This window comes from Stenella coeruleoalba, assembly GCF_951394435.1.
Source record: "Stenella coeruleoalba genome assembly, chromosome: 17".
In the NCBI taxonomy this organism is placed as follows: domain Eukaryota; kingdom Metazoa; phylum Chordata; class Mammalia; order Artiodactyla; family Delphinidae; genus Stenella; species Stenella coeruleoalba.
In genome coordinates, this window is record NC_137163.1 from 64483885 (window position 1) to 64506374 (window position 22490).

The following is a 22490-nucleotide window of genomic DNA, read 5'->3' on the forward strand; positions in this document are numbered from 1 at the left end:
TGCTGAACCCCAGTGGCTAGCTGCTTCTTGATTCCCCTGATTCTTGCACCAAGGGGAGTTGAAAGAAGACTGAAAGTAAATTCCTCAACACACGTGAGGCCTCTCAACATTCTCCTTCCTACACATGCAAAGCATAACTGGCACTTCATTTATTGCCTTTCTAACTGGATCTCATGATATATATAACATACATCACAATTCAGTGGGAACATACATCCACAATTCAGTGGATGGTGTCAGCAGAAATGGCAGATTAAGGACCTCCAAAAATTCTCTCCTCCATATCCTCCATTAAAGCAATAAGAAAACTCCCAAAAAATTGTCAGGATCAATATTGTATGAATGCTAGAAATTAACCAAAAGATCCTGGCAATCTGGGTAGTGGCTTTTCAAGAAAAACAGCTTAATCTTGGTAAGAACAGTGTGCTCTGAGGCATTTTAATTTGCCCTGTGCCCATTCCTCCTCTCCAGCTCCACAGTAGCCTTGAAAACTGACAATCACAGTGAAAATCAGCAGACTGGCAGCCACTGAAGGGAGCAGCATGAGGTGGAGCTCTGTCATTACGTGACCTGTTAGTTCCCTGGAAGACCCCACTTGAAGTGATATCTTTATTTAACCTGACTCAGAACTCACTCAGTGCAAAAAGTCTTTTCTCCAGGTGAATTTATCAAAAATTACAGTCAACTACTTAACTTTGAAGCTGCCTAAGATTTTAAATAATGTTTTGGGAAAATAATAGGCTAACCAAAAATGTTAAAAGGAAAAGCTTGGGAATGAGAATTCTACACAGGCTTTGAAAAGCTCTGACATGCTTCTGGGAATGGAGAAAGCCACAAACACAAGTAGGTCTGTGCACATTCTCAGAGCTGTGTACATGCTTAAGAAAGACCTAAAAGGCCCTAAACTCTCGCTTCTGGATAATCTTGAGGCTCTGTGCAAGCAGGAAGGGAAGGTGAAGGCAGAACTGTAAACTGTCTGCTAAGTGTTGAAGCTGTGCCCCAACACAGACAGAGAGCCACTCAGCAAAGACTGGATTTATTGGTTCCAGGCATTTAAGGAAATCTCTGTCGAATCATCAGCAGACCCCTAAGCTAACCAAGTAGAAAAACAAACAAGAATACAGTAATTAGTGCAGAAAAGTCACTAAACAAACAAAAACAACAACAAACAACAGCAAACCCAGGGGAGGAGGAAGTTCTAATTTCCAGAGTTGCCACATTACATTATTTTAAATGTCTGGTTATCTATAAAAATTATGAGGCATGCAAAGAAACAATAAAGCATGGCCCATACACGAGGGGAAAAAGCCACCAATAGAAAACTATATCTAAGGAAGCCGAGACATTGGACTTAACCAGACAAATTTTTTAAGTTATATATTCTAAATATCAACATATTCAAAGAACTTTTAAAAGAAAATCACATCTAAAGACTAAAGGTAAGTCTGAGAATGATTTCTCACTGAATAAAGACTATCAACAGAGACAGAAATTATAAAAAGAAATCAAATAGAAATTCTGGAAATTGAAAGTACATAAATTTAAACGAAAAATTCACCAGAGAGGTTTCAATAGATTTCAGCAGCCAGAAGAAAGAACTAGTGAACTAGAAGAAAGCTGAATTGAAAATATCATCTAAGAAACAGAAATAAAAATGAATAAAAAATATAGAAGAGACTAGAGACCTATAGAACACAACATACTATATGAATTATGGGAGTCCCAAAGGAAAGGAGAGAGAGAAAAAAGCATAAAAAAATATTTGCGAAATAATGGCTGAAATTTTCACACATTTGATGACAAGCATGAATCTACACATTCCAGAAACTCAACAAATCATGACAGGATAAATTCAGATATCCACAGTGAGACACATCAAAATCAAACTGTGAAAAAAACAAAGACAAAGAGGGAGTCCTGAAACAGCAAGAGAGAAGTGACTCATCACATAAAAGAGATCCCCAATAAGATTAATAGCTGATTTCTTCTCAGAAACCATGGAAACTACATGGCAATGGAATGACAAACTCAAATTGCTGACAGAAAATATTCAATATCCAGCAAAGCTATTTTTCAAAAATTAAAGCAAATTAAGACATTCTCAGATTTAAAAAAACAAACTGAGAAAATGTGTCACTATCTAACTTGCCCTGTAAGATATAGTAAAGGGAGCTCTGCAGTCTGAAAAGAAAGAATACTAGATAGTAACTCAAATTCTTGAATATAGATAAAGAAAAACAGAGCACTGGTAAAGATAACCATGTAGGTACATATAAAAAGGTAAATATAAAAGACAATATAAATGTTTTCTGTTGTTGGTAACTCCTCAATTTGATTTCAAAGACAGCTGCATAGGCAATAGTTATAAATCTGTGGTGATGGACTTTCAATGCACAAAGATGTAATTTGTATGACAATAACAGAAAAAAGAAGGGGAAGAGAACAGAGTTCTATGGGAGCAAAGTTTTTGAATGGTACTGAAATTAAGTTGGTATTAATCTAAAATTGATTGTTATAAATTAAGATATTAATTGTAAACCTCAGGGCAACCAAAAAGAAAATAATTCCAAAAATATATGGTAAAAGAAATGACAAAAGAATTAAAATCATACACCATAAAATATCTATTTAACACACAAAATAGGCAGTAATGGAAGAACAGAGAAGTAAAAAAGACATAAGATATACAAAAAACAAACAGTAAGATGGTAGGCATAAACCCCACCTCACTGGTTATTGCAATATATATAAATGAATTAAACTCTCCAATTAAAAAGCAGAAATTGGCTGAATGGATTAAAAAAACATGGTCTAACCATATGCTATTTGCAAAAGATATTCTCTAGCTTCTAAGACACAAATAGGTTGAAAGTAAAAGGATGGAAAAGATATACCTTGCAAATAGTCACCAAAAGAGCTACAGTGGCCATGCCAATATCAGGCAAAATGGACTTTAATATATTTTATGAGATTAAATAATAATAATAATAAAAGGGTCAATTCACCAAGAAAATACAACAATTATAAACTTATATGCAGAGCTCCAAAATACATAAAGCAAAAACTGTCAGAATTAAAGGAATAATTACAAAAAATCAAAAATAATAGTTGGATCTTCAATATCCCATTTTCAATAATTGGTAGAACTAGAAAGATCAACAAAGAAACAATAGTTGAACAATACTATCAAACATGCAGCCCTCACAGACATCTATAGAACTCTCCACACAACAACAGTAGAATACAAATTCTTCTCAAATGCACATGGAACTTTCTCCATGATAGGCCACATGCTACATCATAAAACAAGTCTCAGTAAATTAAAAGCCTGAAGTAATACAAAGTATTTCTCCAATTATAGAAGGATATTTGTGAATTCACAAATATGTAGAAATTAAACAACACACTCCTTAAAAAGCCAATGGGTCAAAGAAGAAATCACAAAGGAAATTAAAAAATACTTTGATGGAAGAAAATGAAGACACAACAAACCAAAACTTAAGAAATATAACTAAAGCACTGCCTCAGGGAAATTTATATCTTTTATATTAGGGTTCTCCAGAGAAACAAAACCAATAGGATACATGTAAGAGGAGATTTATTACAGGAACTGGCTCACAGGATCATGGAGGCTGAGAAGTCCCACAATTTGCCATCTGCGAGCTGGAGAAGCAGGAAAGTTTGTAGTGTAATTCAGTCTGTCTGAAGGCCCAAGAACCAGGACAGCTGATGTCCATAGGCAGGAGAAGATGGATATCTCAGCTCAAGCAGAGAGTGAACTTTCCCTTCCTCCACCTTTTTTTCTTTTTTTTTTTTTTTTTTTGCCATACGCGGGCCTCTCACTGTTGTGGCCTCTCCCGTTGCGGAACACAGGCTCCGGACGCGCAGGCTCAGCGGCCATGGCTCACGGGCCCAGCCGCTCCGCGGCATGTGGGATCTTCCCGGACCGGGGCACGAACCCACGTCCCCTGCATTGGTAGGCGGACTCTCAACCACTGTGCCACCAGGGAAGCACCCTTCCACCTTTTTGTTCTATTCAGAACCTTCAGCGGATTGGATAAAGCCCATCCACATTGGTGAGGGTGATCATTTTTATGCAGTCTACTGATTCAAATGTCAATCTCTGCTGGAGACACCCACACAGATGCATCCAGAAACAAGGTTTTCCCAGATATCTGGGCATCCCTTAGCCCAAGCTGACACATAAAATTATCCATCACACCTGTAAATGCCTATATTAAAAAAGAAAAGACTTCAAACCAATAACCTAACCTTCTACCTTAAGAAACCAGAAGAAGAAGAGTAAAGTAACCCAAATGCAAGCAGAAGGAAGAAGACACTGCTTACTATGGAAATAAAACAGAGAACATAAAAATAAAAAATAATCAACAAAATCAAAAGTTTGCTTTTTGAAAAGATCAACAAAATCAAACCTTCAGTTAGACTGACCAAAAAGAAGAGACTGGACTCAAGTTACCAAAATCAAGAATTAAAGACGGAACATTCCTACTGACTTTACAAAAAATAAAAAGGATTTTAGGAGATATTATGAACAAGGAGATATTATGAACAATTGTATGCCAACAAATTAGATAATCTAGATTAAATGTACAAATTCAGACAAAGATACAAACTACCAAAACTGATTCAAGAAGAAATGAAATTTCTGAATAGACATGTGACAAGAGATTAAATGAGTAATCACAAAATTTCCCGGAGAAAAGCCTACAAATGCACTGGTGAATCCTTCTAAACATTTAAAGAACAATTAACACCAATCCTTCGCAAATTCTTTCAAAAAGCAGACGTGGAGAGAACACTTCCTAACTCGTTCTATGATGCCAGTATTACCCTGATACCAAAAACAGAAAAAGATATAACAAGAAAAGAAAATCAATATCTCTTATAAATATAGACATAAATATCCTTGATAAAATATTAGCAAACCAAACCCAGTAACATATAAAAAGGATTACACATCAGGACCAAGTGGGATTTATTCCAGGAACACAAAGTTGGTTTAACACCCAAAAGCCAATTAATTCAACATATCAATTGAATAAAGTACAAAAAAAATCACATGATTATCTCAATAGATGTAGAGAAAGCATTTTAAAAAATCCAAACCCCTTCATGATAAAACAAACTGGGAATAGAATGATACTTCCTCAATATCACAAAGTACATCTATAAAAAATCTCCAGCTAACATCATACCTATTGGTCAAAGAATGAATGCTTTCCCCTAAGATCAGGAATAAGAGAAGGATTTACACTCTTCCTCTTCTTTTCAACATTCTAGCTAAGACAATTAAACCAAAAAGTAAAAGCAAGAAAGCAAGAGACAGGGAGGGAGGGAGGAAGGAAGGGAGGGAAGAAGAGAGAGAGAGAGAGACTGAGGGAGAAAGAGAGAGGGGGAGGAAAGAAGAAAGGAAGAGGCATCCAAATTGGAAAGAAAGAAGTAAAACTACATTTGAAGATGACATAATCTTATATATAGAAAATCCTAAGGAATCTACTAAAAACCATTGGAACTAATAAAAGAGTACAAAAAGGTTGCAGGGTGCAAGAATAATATGCAAAGAATTAATTGTATTTATATTCACTAGCAATGAACAATCCAAAACCGAAATTAAGAAAACAATTCCGGGCTTCCCCGTTGGCGCAGTGGTTGAGAGTCCGCCTGCCGATTCAGGGGACGCAGGTTCGTGCCCCGGTCCAGGAAGATCCCACATGCCGCGGAGCGGCTGGGCCCGTGAGCCATGGCCGCTGAGCCTGCACGTCCGGAGCCTGTGCTCCGCAACGGGAGAGGCCACAACAGTGAGAAGCCCGCGTACCGCAAAAAAATTAAAATAAAATAAAATAATATTTAGGACTAAATCGAACAAATGAAGTGTAAAAGCTATACCCTGAAAACTACAAAGCATGTTGAAAGATAGTAACAAACATATAAATGAATCACGATCCCATGTTAATCGATCAGAAGATTTAATATTAAGATGGCAATACTCTCCCCAGTTAATCTACAGATTCAATGCCATTCCTATCAAAATTCTAGCTGGCTGAGAAATTGACAAGCTTATCATAAAACTCACATGGAGGGACTTCCCTGGTGGCGCAGTGGTTGGGAGTCCGCCTGCCGATGCAGGGGACGCGGGTTCGTGCCGCGGTCTGGGGGGGTCCCGCGTGCCGCGGAGCGGCTGGGCGCGTGGGCCATGGCCGCTGGGCCTGCGCGTCCGGAGCCTGTGCTCCGCAATGGAAGAGGCCGCAGCACTGAGAGGCCAGCGTACCTCAGAAAAAAAAAAAAAAACTCACATGGAAATTCAAGGGATGCAGAATAACCAGAACAATCTTGAAAAAGATCCCCAATTTGAAAACTTACTAGAAAGCTACAGTAATTAAGACTTTATGTTATTGGTATAAGAACAGACATATAGATCAGTGGAATAGAATCGAGAGTCCATAAATATTCCCTTATTTTTATGGTCAACTCATTTTGGTCAATATCAAGACAATTCAATGCAGGAAAGAACAACATTTTCAACAAATGGTGCTGGGACAAGTGGATATCCACATGCAAAAAAAAAGAAGGATTTGGATCTCTACCTCATACCATACAGAAAAGTTAACTAAAAATCAACCACAGAGCTAGACAAAATGACACTATAAAACTCTTATAAGAAAACAGAAGTAAATCTTTGTGACCATGGATTATATAATGGTTTCTTAGACATGACACCCAAAACCTAAGCAATCAAAGAAAAAAAATAGACTTTGTCAAAATTAAAAATCTTGTGCTTTTTTTTAAACATCTTTATTGGAGTGTAATTGCTTTACAGTGGTGTGCTAGTTTCTGCTGTATAACAAAGTGAATCAGCTATACATATACACACATCCCATATCTCCTCCCTCTTGCGTCTCCCTCCCACCCTCCCTAACCCACCCCTCTAGGTGGACACAAAGCAACAAACTGATCTCCCTGTGCTATGTGGCTGTTTCCCACTAGCTATCTATTTTACGTTTGGTAGTGTATATATGTCCATGCCACTCTCTCACTTTGTCACAGCTTACCCTTCCCCCCTCCGTGTCCTCAAGTACATTCTCTGTGTCTGCGTCTTTATTCCTGTCCTGCCCCTAGGTTCTTCAGAACCTTTTTTTTTTTTTAGATTCCATATATATGTTAGCATACAGTATTTGTTTTTCTCTTTCTGCCTTACTTCACTCTGCATGACAGTGCCTAGGCCCATCCACCTCACTACAAATAACTCAATTTCATTTCTTTTTATGGCTGAGTAATATTCCATTGTATATTGTGCCTCATCTTCTTTATCCATTCATCTGTCGATGGACACTTAAGTTGCTTCCATGTCCTGGCTATTGTAATTAGAGCTGCAATGAACATTGTGGCACATGACTCTTCTTGAATTATGGTTTTCTCAGGGTATATGCCAAGTAGTGGGATTGCTGGGTTGTATGGTATTTCTATAAAAATTTTGTGCTTTAAAGGACACTATCAAGTGAAAACACGACCCACAGAATGGGAGAACATATTTGCAAATCATATATTTGATTAAGGTATAGTATGAAGAATAAATAAAGAATCCTTACAATTCAACAACAAAAAGACAAACAATCCAATTTAAAAATGGACAAAAGACTTGAATAGACTTTTCTTTAAAGAAGATATACAAACAGTCAACAAGCACGTAAAAAGATGCCGAACATCATTAGTCATTAGGGAAATGCAAATCAAAACCACAATGAGACATCACATGACACCCACTGGGATGCCTACAATCAGAGCAAAGTACAATAAAGAGTGTTGGTGAGGATGTAGAGAAATTGGAACCTTTCTACGTTGCTTCTGGAAATATAAAATGGTACAGCCACTTTGGAAAACCATCTGATAGATTCTCAAAAAGTTAAACATAGCTACCATATAACTCAGCATTTCTACTCCTACATGTACACCCAAGAGACTTGAAACATATGTTCACACAAACCTTGTATAAAAATATTCATAACATCATTATTTATAATAGCCAAAGAGTGGAAACAACCTAAATGCCCATCAATTGATGAATGGATAAACAAAATTTGGTATATACACACAATGGAATATTATCCATCCATGTAAAAATGAAGTACTAATATATGCTAAAATATGGATAAACCTTGTAAAAACATTATGCTTAGTGAAATAAAATAAGGCACAAAGGTCTGTAGCTTACCATATGGCTGGCTTATAAATGGAATTAGATGATTCCATTTATGTAATAATGTCCAGAATAGACAAAGACACAGAGACAGAAAGATTAGTGGTTTCCAGAAACTGCAGAAGAGATCCCAGGAGGTGAGGAGTTAACTGCTAATCATTATGGGGTTTTATTCTGGGATTATAAAAATGTTTGGAAAATACATAATGGTATTGGTTGTACAACCTTGTGAATATACTAAAAAACAATGAACTGCATATTTGTAAAGGGTGAAGTTTATGGTATGAGAATTATATTTCTATTAAAGGAAAAGATTCAGTGGTTATATCCATCCAAACAATGATTGTAAAGAAAAATTTTTAATTAAGGTCAGTATTTTTCAACCAAGTAGCACAGTAATATCAAAAAAATATGAAAAGTCAATGTGTTGATACTTTATAGTTACTTGGGGCATTTTCCTCCCTGGCTAGACTAATTTTTCCATGACTTCTAAAATGAGGACTAAATATCAAGGACTGTGAGATTCACTATCCCTTTATAATTTAAACACTCTCAATTTAGAAATGCCTGATATTATACATGATCCTGATTACAAATTCTCTAGGATTTAACAGTCTTTGTTTAAAAACATTATCTGAAGGGTAGGCCAGCAGGCTGGACACAGAAGAAAGAGATGGAGTTCAAGTCTGAAGGTGGTCTCCTGGCAGAATCTCCTCTTTTTCTTCTAGGGAGGTCAGTCTTTTTCTATTAAGACAGTCAACTGATCAGATAAGGCCTACTCACATTAAGGAGGATAATCTGTTTCACTCTAAGTCTACTGTTTTAAATGTGAATCTGATCCAAAAAAAAAAAAAAGAGAGAGAGAGAGAAAAGAAAAGAAATACCTCCACAAAAACATCTAGAACAACGTCTGACCAAATATCTGGGAACTGTGGCCTATACCAAACCAACACACAAAATTAACCATCATGGGCATGATATGGTAACCAGAGTGCTAGACGCCTAGTCTGGAAATCTGTGTTCCCCCTTCAACTATCTCTCAGCAAGGGACTTCACCTCTCTTAACTTTGGTACCTTTATTGTAAAATGTGGGTAAATATCGAAATTTAGTGTGAAGAGTGAGAAGATAAGGGCAGTTGGGGACTAACCTGACCTACTCTACCTTTTTTCCCCATTAAACTGTATATCGCATGCCAGTGAGTGCCCTATGGCTAATATTAAGAAATCAGGGGGCCTAGCATTGATTTAAAATACCCAATATTTGCTGTGTTCTAAATTGCTGTGGGATATATTGAAAGAAATCTGCTAGTATCTCCAGGTAGCCTAAATTTTGAAGTATAGTTCGTGTGTCTGTATGCATGTATGCATGCATTTATGTATTTTGGATGTAAGGTCAAGGCACAACTGAAAAATATAAGAAATAATAAAAATAAATAATATATAAATAATAATTAAATATATGGATTCTTCCACTTTGTATTCTTCCACATTGTATTCTATGTCAATGTCTATGTCAAAACTTACACAACACAGTGGTACTGTGTCTGCAAATCCTTTCCACTAACCCCAAAAGAAAAAAAAAATATGCCTTCATTTTTGCTTCCTCCTTCATACCATGGGTCTCCAACTACTGAAGCCTCATCTAAATCTCTAAGAGTATCTCCCCTAAACTCCATTTTCCTAAACTGCCACTCGACCTCGTCAAAACCTGATGAACCCATTAGTGGCTTATCCTTGCAAGTTCTTGTTACCAGAGATGTAAACAGGGAATCTTATCATCAAGATTCAACTATTTCTAACTAATAACCATTACATATCAACCACTGTGCTAGAAAACTTCACATTTGTTAATGTGTCAAAGTTATCAGGGCCCTTAACACTGCTTTGAAAGACTTTTCCTTACCTACCCGGTCCTTACTTCCATTCCCCAAAATGGCTGCTCCTCACATTTCCCACTTCTGTTAACCTGGATACCTCATGCCTATTCACCTATCCTACACTGATAACCTTGAGGTATACTCCACTGAGCAAACAAAGCCCATCAGGGGCTAACCTCTTCCCATAAGAAACCTCTCCTGATCTACGGTGGCATCCTACATTATTGATTTTTGACTCATTTCAGGCAAAGGGGTGTATCTTTTGCTCGTCAAAGCTACCCCCCCATCTCCTTCCACCTCCCGTGGGAACTTGGCCCATCACTATTCCCTTCTGTTTCTCACATTTTTAATATCTTTAATTTCTTCCTCAAAATATAAGCATCCTTAAGCAACTCTAACCCTTAAAAACAAAACAAAAAAAAACTAGTTTCCTACTAAGGTGTAATTCCAAAGACTTCCACTTGTGGCCGAAATTGACTTCCAGAGATAAGACTCACCTCTCTGCCTCAAACAACCACACAACAGGCAAAATGTATGTACGAAACAATGGTTCTCCAAACACGGGGCATGAGGCAGTAAAAGGCAGTGGACCCTAAGAGATGGGAAACAAACAAGAAAAGCCCTGTCATTGCTACAGCTGCCCCAGCTGTTGCCACCGAAGAAGTTTCCAGGCTGAGGAGCAGAAAGGGAGAATCCAGGCAGGCCCCCTGAGTGGAGACGACAGAGCTGAGAGAGCAGAGAGAACGAGGCAGCTAGAATTCACAGAACAGAGGACCAGAGAGAAGGGAGCTGCACAGAGAGAGAACTCCAGAGATCTGCAGAGGGTCCGTCCGGAGTTTTCAGCTGATCAGCACAAGCATAGAGGAAACTACCTGAGGCTGAAGGAATTCCCACCAAAAAAGATTAAAGTCAGGTGTGAGTCAGGTACTCACACAGGGCCAGGAATAATACCTGCTCCAGCCAGACTGGAAAATCTCATGATTCACAGGGCTTTAGGTTGAGTGCTCAGAAGAGTCTTGCCTCAGTAGAGGGAAAAATTAGCCTCAGAAGGAGCACGGCTGATTCCTTCTACTGATCTTAAAAGCAAGACTGGAAAGGATTACACTATTTCCAAGTAACTTAACTTCATCCCAGAACAAAGATCGATAATATTTATGAGGAAACACAGATATCCAGCACCCAACAGGCAAAATTCACGATGTCTGGCCTCCAAACAAAAGTCACCAGGCATGCAAAGAAGTGGGAAACGGTGACCCACAATTAAGAGAAAAAACAATTGAAAGTGATCCGGTCACAGAGCCAATACGCTGACTGGGCTTGCTTTCTTTTGTTTCCCCAGTGGCTGCATTCACTAAGGTGTAGCCCTGCTCCAGAATCCTAATTTAGGCAGTGACACAGGCCAGTCTCCCTCCTCGCATGGGCCAGTTATGTCCCCCCTTTCTGCAAAGGAACTCAACTCCTGGACTCTCCTGCCTGGAGGATCCCCCAGGGATTTGCCAGGAGCTTCGACCCCACTCAACCTTCGGTTTCTGTTCTACTCCTAGTCCACAGAGGTATTTTTGTTGCTTCTGAACATGGTTATGTCTTTTTAGTTTCCTACTGTTACACTTTAACTCTTATTGCCATGTGTTTAGAGTACAAGAGAAGCTTCAAAATGTGACCTTACCATACCACTTCAACTGGAAGTCCCCACCCATTATTTCCGGAAACCCCTCCCTTGCTCTCAAAAACACTACTCTTGGTTTCGTCTCACCTCTCTGATGACTGTCTTTCTTTCTCTGAATCCCCCCTCTCTACTCACCCATTAAATGGGTGGGCCTTTTAGGGCTCCATTCTCCCCTTACTCTATGATAAAGGTTTAATCGGAGGCTCTGTAGATCTGTGATCCCCTGAAATTGTATCAAAGTTCTGATTTTCTTCCAATCAGGAAGAGCAGTTACAGTTTTTAAAGCCAGGTTTCATTTTTATAAGAACTCTTATTGCTGGGATGTTTACATTACACGTAATTCTTCAGTTATTTAGGATGAACGCTGGAGTTGTGGCAAGTATAGTGTAAGTACATAGACATCTCTTACATTATGATATAGATCATAGCTATATATCATCCATTCAGTTAATGAGAAATGGAACTGGATCTCTGTAAGGGCTGATAGTGGGGTAGAGCACATTGGACTGAGTTGGTTAAATGAAGGGCAAATAATGGTTTCAGTGTGTGTCTCCCGTTAATTATGGGTGAATACTAGATTGTGCTCACGTGTTTGCAAATGATTTTCGTCACCGAATATTTAGGTAGTACCTTTCACAGGTAGTGCTAGGCATCTGGGAATACCCAGCTGAACAAGGCACAGTCTCCGCCTTTATTGAGTTGACCGTTTAGTCTTTTCGTTTTCTTATTGTTTATTTTAATTCCTCGACTGTCTTGCCGAAAGGAAGTTGCCTGAATGTGGCAATCTAAGGAGTAGTGGCAGGGTGATGAAACCGGCATGAGGATATCTTATGCAATTCTGTTTCCAACATCCTCAAGGAGTTCTCTTGGAGACCGAAACCTACAGCGAAAACGTAGCAGCCTCCTCTGCAAGCTAACTGCCTCATTATCCTTGCTAATTGGGCAAAGCAGCACAAATAATCCAAAGGAAAAAACAAATCAAGAAAAAGTGCGCACATTGCCCCCAACACCTCCCTGTTCTCTGATGTTATGAGAGCTCACTTCAGAATTGGACCTTAAAAGGGCTTGGGGCTAGGGAAGCAAAACTTGTATGTAAATAAGCCAGGCCCGCTTTTACATAAGATTTTAAGGCACCGGTTGACAAAGTGCACAGAATCCCTTCTCTCTGACACCACAAAGTATCTATTACAAGAGAACTTCCTTCTGGCGCCAGGCGGCATTTTGTTTTCACTTGATGTTCTATAGGGGATGAGGCACTGCGGGGAAAGGGGTAGAGGGTGGAGGGCTACTAAAACGAGAGTGACACTGCGCAGGTCCGACTACTGGGTGAGGGGGTAGGAGAAGAATGAGCCCCTAGGAGAGAGAATGAGGACAATAATGTAATAACTGACCTTGTACCATGTTCTATACTTTCCAGGAGAGCCTGCGCGCTGCCGGGCAATCTTGTTGACCCTCGTCACCACTGGAGAGGTGGGCTACAAACAGAGAAACAGCTCCAAGAAGGCCAGCAAGTGGCCCAAGGCCACGGAGCTGATAGGCAGAGATCTCCTAATGTCCACAGCAGAGGGGCTTTTTTCCAGTACGTGCCACATGGCAGAATGTCATTCTCTCCCAGGTTAACTCCACAATTAAATCCAAGGCTTGGGACCACATACTGGAAACCAGAGCTGTGTGCTACATTTCAAGGGCTGTTTTGGTAATGGCGTATTTTCACACTTCCAAAGTACTGCCGATAAAAATCAACAGTAAAAGAAAAAACTTCTAAGACAGAGTTTCTTAGCTTTTGCCTAAGAATGAAAGGCTGTCTCGAGGGATTTTTAAAAATAAGATTGCTATCAGACCCATGAGCCACAGCCCAGCCCAGCTCGCCCTTCAGGATCCTCCAAACGAGTGAAGTCCAGGGATTCTGCAGACAAGCCTCTGGAAGCTGTGCCACGGGGCTTTTCTTCTTGAGGGTGGAGCTACTTATCTCTGTTAATGGAGCATTCAAAGTCATTTGCAGAAGCCCCGCAGCTTTCTATTCCTTATCTGGGGTTTGCAGAACAGTTACGCCTTGGCATTGGCTCCCACACAAATTGCTTTAAAAAAACAAAAATCTTTTTCAAAGTCACCTGCGTTTTAGTTGACGAGACGATCAATGATGATTTTTTTCCTTCTGTCCTAAATGGCAGAGAAAATGAGGTCTCTGAGTCTTATCACCTTTCCTCTCTCCTTCTTCATTTTTTAAAAATTCTAATTTTAGGGCTTCCCTGGTGGCGCAGTGGTTGAGAGTCCGCCTGCCGATGCAGGGGACACTGGTTCGTGCCCCGGTCCTGGAAGATCCCACATGCCGCGGAGCGGCTGGGCCCGTGAGCCATGGCCGCTGGGCCTGCGTGTCCGGAGCCTGTGCTCCACGGCGGGAGAGGCCACAACAGTGAGAGGCCCGCGTACCGCAAAAAAAAAAAAAAAAATTTTAATTTTATATTAGAGTATAGTTGATTAACAATGTTGTGTGCTCCTTTTTCATTCTTAACTCGGGCCTTTCTACCTTCAGCCTCTGCACACCTGATGTGTCCAGGCCCTGGCCTGTCTAAACGCTAAGGCCTCACGGGGCTCCAAGGAGGCAAAAATCTGGTCGCAAATCTTAGATAAACGAGCGGGGGAGGGCCGCCTGTGTCCTGGGTGACAGAGACCTCCTCCCGCGAGCTTCACTGTTCCCTCAGATACCTGACCACGTGGATGGCGGGAAGACAGGAGCCAGGAGTTCCTTTCCTTCCAGGTCAGGCAGCCTGGGGACAACCCCGGAACACAAGCCAGCTCCGGCTTCGCGAGACAAAGAAACGTGGCGGGCCTAAACCTACGCCCCCCACGTGACCCCTCCCCGTCCCCGTGAGACGGCGTATCACGTGATCCGTATACCACGTGACGTGCGCACCGCTTAACCCGGAACTTGCAGCTTCCGGGCCTGGGCGTAGTACTCGGTACCCAGGGTTGCTCTGAGCACTGGAGCCCTGGTCGGTGTCCGCGGGGTGGCCATCCTGCCTGGGGAATGGACGCCTCATTGTAAATTTTCCCAGTGCAACGAGCTGCGGAAATCCAAACCAACTGGAAGCGTTTCTCAGCGTGTTCTAGGGTTGGAGGGATTAGACGGGGTCGGGTACACGTGGAGAGATGCAGCCGAGATGACAGGGATTAGTGAGAGCAGACGTGCTGTAATGTGTGCTTCCCGCATTATGGTGCTTTTTCCCACGAGAATGTGCCTTCCGAGTGGGCGGGAGACTGGCTCACCAACACCTGCCACAGCAAACACTAGACACTCAGTGCACAATTGCCTCGTTAATCCCTGAATTATCCAATAGAAATATAATGCGAGCCACATCTGTAATTCCCAATTTCTAGTAGCCACATAGTAAAAATACAAAGCAACGGTCATTTTTAAAATTTTTAACGGTAAAAATTTATAATTTATTTTTAATGGTAAAATATACTTCCTTTAACCCAGTATATCAAAACTATCATCATCGTTTGACATATATTTAAAAAAAAATTAGTGAGATATTTTACATTCTTTTCTTCATATTGTCTTCAATATCCGGTGTGTATTTTACAATACTGTACATGACTAGCCACATTCCAAGTGCTCAATCACCTCATGTGGCTGGTGACATCCATATTGGACAGTGCTGGTCTAGACTCTTTGTTTTTCTAGGTCAAAGGTGTGGGCAATTTCTTCAGCCAACTGGACAAACCCAGAACATCAGGAGGCTCTGGGGAGACACCACCAGGAAAGACATATGGGAAATGCATTCCAACAACAAACATTTCTTAAGCACCTACTTACCACATGCTTTGACTTGGTATCCACCTCCCACCCGCAAACAAACTCTAAACCCACTTGACCTGACCAACTTTACACTTCCTTACCCAGTATTTACTTCGGAGGAAGGGGAAGGTGGCATTAAATGGCCTTCTTTTCTATGGTCTGTAATTATAATCCACCTCATTCTCCCTTTTTAAAAACCAAAGTCTACATTTTTTTTTTATTTTAGCAAATTAAGCACCTTTTCTCTGTTACACTTAGCGTGCTGCTTCTCCACAATCTCATTTAATCCTTTTCAGTTACTGATTTAGGAGTTTTATCCCAGTTTTCAAATAGGGGAAGTGAGGCTTGGAGAAGTGCTGTGACTTTATGGTGAGAAAACTTGGAGAAAGAAAGTTTCTGATGCAGTCCCATCCATTTTCCCTCCGTGATGTCTCTTATGAGGCCTGTGGAAATTGTCCGGCAAGGGGACCATGCACTTCACACCCTAGAAGCCTGCAGTTAAAGCAAAGAAACATCTTGTGCTGTCTGAAATCCACATCAAGCCGTGGTGTACAAAACCTGGGTCAGTTCTGGGCCCTGACACTTTATTAGGTGTGTGATGTTGGGCAAGGCAGTTCATAGTAATAAAAATAACTAGGATTTATTGATTTTCTCCAGTGCATCAGGCTGTGGCCTGGGCAATTGCTCATATACTCCCCCTTCCTCACAACAAGTTAGATATTTCATATTATACTGATCAGTAATCTAAGCCTCAGAAAAAGTAAATTGCCAAAGGTCATACAGCTAATAAGCAGGAGAGCCAGGATTATTAATTTATTAATTATTATTAAATGTATTAATGTTTGAGACTGTAACTTTAACCCCACCTCCCACTGCATACTTAAAGAGAACATCTTAAAGAATTTCAAAATCATCAATATATACCATAGACAACTGTATATTTGTGTTACAAATATAAAAGGTTGTAAAGCATGGGCAGATAGGAATTGCTTTCAACGTGCTTTTTTAAAATACAAAAGTACTAACCTTCCAACACAAACTCCAACATCTGTATTTGCTTCCTGCTAAGTAGGGGACATCCCCACCAGACAACTCCCCACCACTTCTTTATTTAGTAGTTGGAAGGTTAGTAATATGATTTCTGTGTGCTGTAAAACCACAGGGGTGGTAGGGACGTCAACAGTTTTGGCATGACTTCAAGATGTCAAATCATCAATTACAGACTATCAAGGTTGATTATTACAATGGGATCCTGGAACAGAAAAAGGGCATCAGGTAAAAAAGGAAATAGGAGTAAAGTGTGGAATGTCATTAATCATAATGTAGCAATATTGGTTCATTAATTGTGACAAATATACCTTACTAATGTAAGATATTAATTATAGGGGAAACTGGGTGTGAAATATATGAGAACTCTCTGTACTATCTTTATGACTTTTCTGTAAATATAGAACTTTTCAAAAATACGAGTTTATTTTATAAAACTTTGAGAAAAAATACAAAAGTAAAGATTTCATTATTCATTTGCAGTGTTCGTTTGCAATATTCACTTGGGAAGTTGCCAAAACAATTAAAACGACAGGTTTTTCAAAAGAGATAGTTATACTTGCACTGTTCAGCTCACGGGGTTTTTGTAATCACTGAGAGAGAAGGAAAAGTAAAAGCATTTTGAAAGTCTAAAGAGGTGACGAATGTCAGATGTCATTACAAACCTGTTAAAGCAAACTGTAGTTATATACTAACATGAAATGTAGATGAAGATACATTTCTTAATCTTCATTAGGAGTCTGCAACTTGAAAAAAAGAGTGAAAGAATAAAAATGTAACTAGAAAGAAATGGAGTGAAAGGGGAAATGAAAACAAGATAAAAGAAAATAGAGAAAATAGCTGTCTTTCTTGAAAGAGATCAGAGGGAGAAAGGGAAGAAGAGAGGGGAGGGAGAGAGGAAGGAAGGAAGGAAGGGAGGGAGGAAGGGAAAAGAAAAAAGAAGGAAAAAGGAAAGAGCTATATATAAAAAAAAAAAGAATCCTTGGGGTCAGGCAGTTCCTTCAAGGAAAAGAAACTGGCCATGACCCACTTCGCGTTGAGGCTGGGTACAGTTTTTGCGACTGTTTAGAGAAAATCTAGCGCTCTCCCTGCCATTAATCTTTTCTAAAGAAAAGACTTTGTTCTGCACCTGTATAAACAATCTCGATTTTTAAAACCTATATGCCTGCCTCTAATGTGTGAGACTCTGTATTTATGCTGATAGCTTCAAGTCATCAATAGGCGATGCAAAAAGCTGCCTGAGATCTCCTCTTTATATTTATTTGCTCCCCCTTCTCTCTCTCTCTCTCTTTTTTTTTTTTTTTTTTTTTTTTTTGCTTTTCTCCTTCACCTGGCGCACCTAGAGTCAAGTTCAAGTTCAAGCGTTTCAGGAACGATGTCTACGCTCTGTCAAGTATACCCTGCGTTTTCCCAGACCAGAGAGAACTGAGAGCGAGCGATCTTTTTACTCAACTGATCCCAAAGGAGCCCCTCCCCCTACTCTCCACCCCCGCCTCCCAACCAAATGACAAAATATACCGGGAGAAAACCTCTGCAAACGGCGGCGAGCGGGAAGGGTTTGGCGAAACACCCCCACGGGGGAGGCCTGGCCTGGGAGACGAAGGTGGAACGATGATGCCTGAGTGATGAAGTCAGCCCGGGCCAGCCACCTGTTGCGGCCCTTCAGGCATGGAGCCGGGCGCATTTGTTCTGCTGGAGGAGCCGCGACTTCTGCCCGCTCCGTCCCCAGCTAACTGCCCATCAGTCTCTCCTTAAGCTTCGCTCAGCTTGGGAAGCTGTGGGCTTGTAGGGAAAGGACAGTAAACACCTAATTCGGGTGTGAAGATTCAGTTTCCTCAGAACGGAGTAACTAACGCCAACCCAACCTCATAGGGTTTGAATTATTTTGTTGTTGTTTTAGTTTTGTGTGTTTGTTTCAATTACTCAGTGGGCAGGCACAGGGCGCCTAATGCAGTGCCTGGCACACAGCACGCATTCGATAGCTGGCCATTGGTGTCCACTTCCAAAATGAAGTACACATCCCCAGACCACGTATTGCAAAGGCCCTTCGAGTGAGAAAACGATAAGACCGCAGTTATGGCTTGTCTCCTTTGAGGGGCATACTTCTAGGTGCCGTTTTGTCGGGGGTTTTTTGTTTTTGTATTTTACTTTGGACGATTGTGTTGACTTACATCCTGCATCCAGGAGCGCGCTCTTCAACATACCATCTAAAATAGTCATCGAGTCCCTAGACTATAACTCAACCGCTGGGCAGGATCCTCTATCTTACGCACGGTGGTGTTAAAAACAAAATTAACACATGGAACTCTCAAGACAGCAAAAAATAGCAAATATAAGCATCTGTGCTGTGCGGCGGGGAGGCGTGTAGCGACTGGAATACCGAGGGTCCAGGGATTCTACTCACGGATTTTGAGTCCATATTCTACTTACCAGCCTGTTGATTTGGGGTCCTTTATTTAATATCTCTGCGGCTTAGCTTCAAGTTCTGCAAAGTGGAGATAATAACATTTAAGTCACAGATGTCTGAAAATGAAAGGAACCAATGTAGATGAAAGCGCTCTGGAAATCATACAGCGAAGTTAAAGGAAAGGAGGGGAGAGAGATGAGAGGTAACTCGCGGACTGTTTGGTGTTGCCTGCTTGTTTTGCTTTTACTCTTTTGTCGGGCCAGGCTTGAATAGGCAGTCAGACGTTATGAGTGATGAACTTGGAAAATACTGTTCTGCTGAAAAGACTCGGGAAAGAAGCAGAGGTCGCGATCCTGGGGTTTCCACGTGTCTGGAAACCTTCGCCATCGCTAAGATCAGTCGCGGGGTGGAAATGGGTTGGGTACATGGGTACGAACAAGGTCCCCTCCTTCACTCACCCTGCGCACAGTCATCTCGCACTTGATGGGTCCGTCGGGGACAGGGGCCCAAATCCCGGCTCAACAGAGACGTCCCTTCCCCGCCTCCACCAGCAGATCCTCTGCACTCTGAAAATGGTCCCCACCCCTTCCACGCCCCCGCCCCACCTCTTGCCCCCCTTTCCAACCCCCTCTTCTTTGCCCTGGGTGGTTTCTTCCGAGGAGTACAGATAAATAGTCCTGTCAAAAGGCGCTGCGCGCCGTGGTGCGCGCCGAGCCTGGGCCCGGGCGACGACTTCTCGGCCACGCTCTCCCGGGTCAGCGGCGGGGCTCGTTCTCTGGGCTCCGCGCTTCCCGACCCGGGTCTCTGGTCCTCACCAGAGCTCAGCCTGGCCCCCGCCTCCGCGAGGGAGCGGAAGGCGGAGGCCGCGAGACTGGCCTGGGGGCGGAAGGCGGGGGCGTGGGGGACACGGCGATGTCCACCAGCTCGGGGAGCGACCCCGAGGAGATGGAGCTGCGGGAGCTGCAGCGCGGGTACCCGGTCCCCGTCTCCAAGAGGCCGCCCCTCCGCGGCGCCGAGCGCAGCTACATCTCACCCAGTGACAACTCGTCCGCGGAGGAGGAAGACCCCGACGGCGAGGAAGAGCGCTGTACGCTGGGAGCGGCCGGCGGCGCCGGAGGCTGCAAGAGGAAACGGCCCGGGGTGGCGGGGGGCGGCGGTGGCAAGAAGCCCCTCCCGCCCAAGGGCTCGGCGGCCGAGTGCAAGCAGTCGCAGAGGAACGCGGCCAACGCCCGCGAGCGCGCCCGGATGCGCGTGCTGAGCAAAGCCTTCTCCAGGCTCAAGACCAGCCTGCCCTGGGTGCCCCCCGACACCAAGCTTTCCAAGCTGGACACGCTCCGGCTGGCTTCCAGTTACATCGCGCACCTGCGGCAGCTGCTGCAGGAGGACCGCTACGAGAACGGCTACGTGCACCCGGTGAACCTGGTAGGGGCCCGGCGCGCGAGGCCCGGGGCGGGCGGCCGAGAGATGCCCGGCGCGCTCCCGGGTGCCGGGCAGAGTCTGACCGCTGGGGAAAACCGGGGGTAGGGGGTTTCCGGTATGGGTGGTGAGGAGGCCAGTTTAGTTTCTCCCAGATCACCGGAGGGGCCAGCCATTTTCCTGGAGGAGAACCATCCACCCTTCTGTGTTTGCATCACCCAGTGACAGCTATTGTCTAATATCCTGCTTCCGGGCTAAATCTAAGTTCCATCTGAGTCCTCTGTCCCGTTGTAGATTGATTGGCAAATCTCCCTTCCTAGCTTTTTCCAGCTAAACGTCAGACAGGTTTGAATCAACAAGCCTTACTTTCTGAAAGGAAGGAGGGAAGGCCGATCTCTTTTCGAAAGCCTTTGGGTTTTTCAATTCTTGAAGAACAGCAGAGGTTTCCCCAAACGGGATTTGTCTGGAAAGTCCCTTTCCGACCTGCCAATTCTCCAGGCTTGAGAAAGATCATATCCCAGTTCCTATTTGGAGCGAATGGCTGATTGGTGTGTGTGTGTGTGTGTGTGTGTGTGTGTGTGTGTTGGGGGAAGGGAACTAAGCAACAGAATTCCAAATTCATGCAAATTTCGCGGAATCATCGTGAGGACAGCATGGACGGACACCTCCCGTCTCACGTGATCAAAATACAGTAAAGTTAAAGTCTTAGTTTAGAGAGAAGACACGCAGATTCCCAGAATACTGATAAAATCTGAGCTACTCAAAGCCGGGGATATTCCAGGGTTCCGTTTGGAGAGCGGTTTCGGTTTGAAACGGTCGTTTCTCCTCCAGTATCTGATGCTCTTTTTGATTTTACAGACATGGCCATTTGTGGTCTCGGGACGACCCGACTCTGACACCAAGGAAGTTTCCGCAGCCAACAGATTATGTGGAACCACTGCTTAGATCGAACTCGAACTCACTTGAAGGGATTATTGGTTAAGCGAGTGTGTTTGGGAGTCAGGGAGAGAAGGGAGAGAGCGTGAGAACTCCCAAGAATGGGAGGACAGTTCCATTGGATTCTCCTAGACTTCCACCCCGGGACTGTGAACTCGACAGGTGGCGGGCGTTGGGTGCAGAGCCCCAGGGTTCCGCGGCGCGGCCGTCGTCGCAGGTGCGGACGGCTAGGCTGCCGCGGGTTTGGGCGACGACACTTTACACGCGGACCCAGCTCCAACCTCGGGCTTTAGCAGTGTAGACTAACGCCGGCGTTGCAGTCTGAGCCCAGCGCGCAGCCGCCTGGGCGTTCGTTCCCAGGCTGAGCCAGATGTACGTGGGTGATGGCACGAGTCCGCGCAGCCCAGGCCTTTCGCGGTTAGGTAATTGTTAGAGCGCGCTCTCGACAATCGGCTTCAAAGACGGAGGTCTTCACGTGAGACCTACCTGGGGCGCGTCTTTAAGTTGCAAAGAGATTGTGGCACACCTGGGCCAGGTTTGTATCCCACGGGGCAGCGCCCTCCTGGCGGGCACACGATGCAGTCTCCGCTCGGGGAGAGGTGGAGGCGCGCTTTCTGAGACCAACTCAGCTGGGTTTGCCAGGAGTGGCCCTGGCGGTTCGGCTTTCAGGTGCGGTCACGCCTCTCACTCCCCCCAGGCGCCCATCTCTCCGTAACCTGGCTTCCGTCTCCCCCCTCCCCTTCTAGGCTTGAGCCTCCCATCCGGCTCTCCCCACTGAAGCCGGCTCGGGTCTCCTTCCGCGCCTCCCTCTGCTCCCTCCTCCCACACCTACTTGCAGCTCCCCTCCCCCCCACTCCTGACTGTCCCCAGCTGGCCTCCCCGCTTGGGGTGGCCCCCGCCTCCAACACTGCCTCTCGGCGTCCACGTTCTTCCTCCGGCGGGGCGGGCCGCCGAGGCTGTTGCGTACCTAGTGACCCTGCTCCGGGGGAACGCGCCGCTGCGCCAGGCCGCACTACCGCAGTAATTAGCAAATGTAAATAAATTTATTTTTGTATGAATAATAAAACGCGTTGTGAAAACCGAGTGCCCCTGGGGCGTCAGAATGTGGTCTTTGTTGCCCTTGA

General features: G+C 43.3%; 1 protein-coding gene and 1 long non-coding RNA gene across 2 annotated transcripts in view; one reads left to right on the forward strand and one right to left on the reverse strand.

Annotated features, from left to right (window-relative positions):
- The window catches only part of LOC307176405, a 134551-nt gene extending 114976 nt beyond the window's left edge, over positions 1-19575 (reverse strand). The window contains exons 1-4 of the long non-coding RNA XR_013824730.1: positions 19473-19575; positions 19038-19092; positions 16587-16812; positions 13150-16052 (exon numbers count right to left, since the gene is read on the reverse strand). This is a non-coding gene — a long non-coding RNA (uncharacterized lncRNA). The remainder of the gene's footprint in view (positions 1-13149; positions 16053-16586; positions 16813-19037; positions 19093-19472) is intronic.
- Positions 19576-19613: 38 nt separating this feature from the next.
- Positions 19614-21400, forward strand: MSC (musculin). The gene is made up of 2 exons (XM_079902437.1): positions 19614-20436; positions 21289-21400. Exons 1-2 carry the CDS (start codon positions 19927-19929, stop codon positions 21373-21375), a joined length of 597 nt encoding a protein of 198 aa, XP_079758563.1. The 5' UTR covers positions 19614-19926; the 3' UTR covers positions 21376-21400.
- Positions 21401-22490: the final 1090 nt, after the last annotated feature.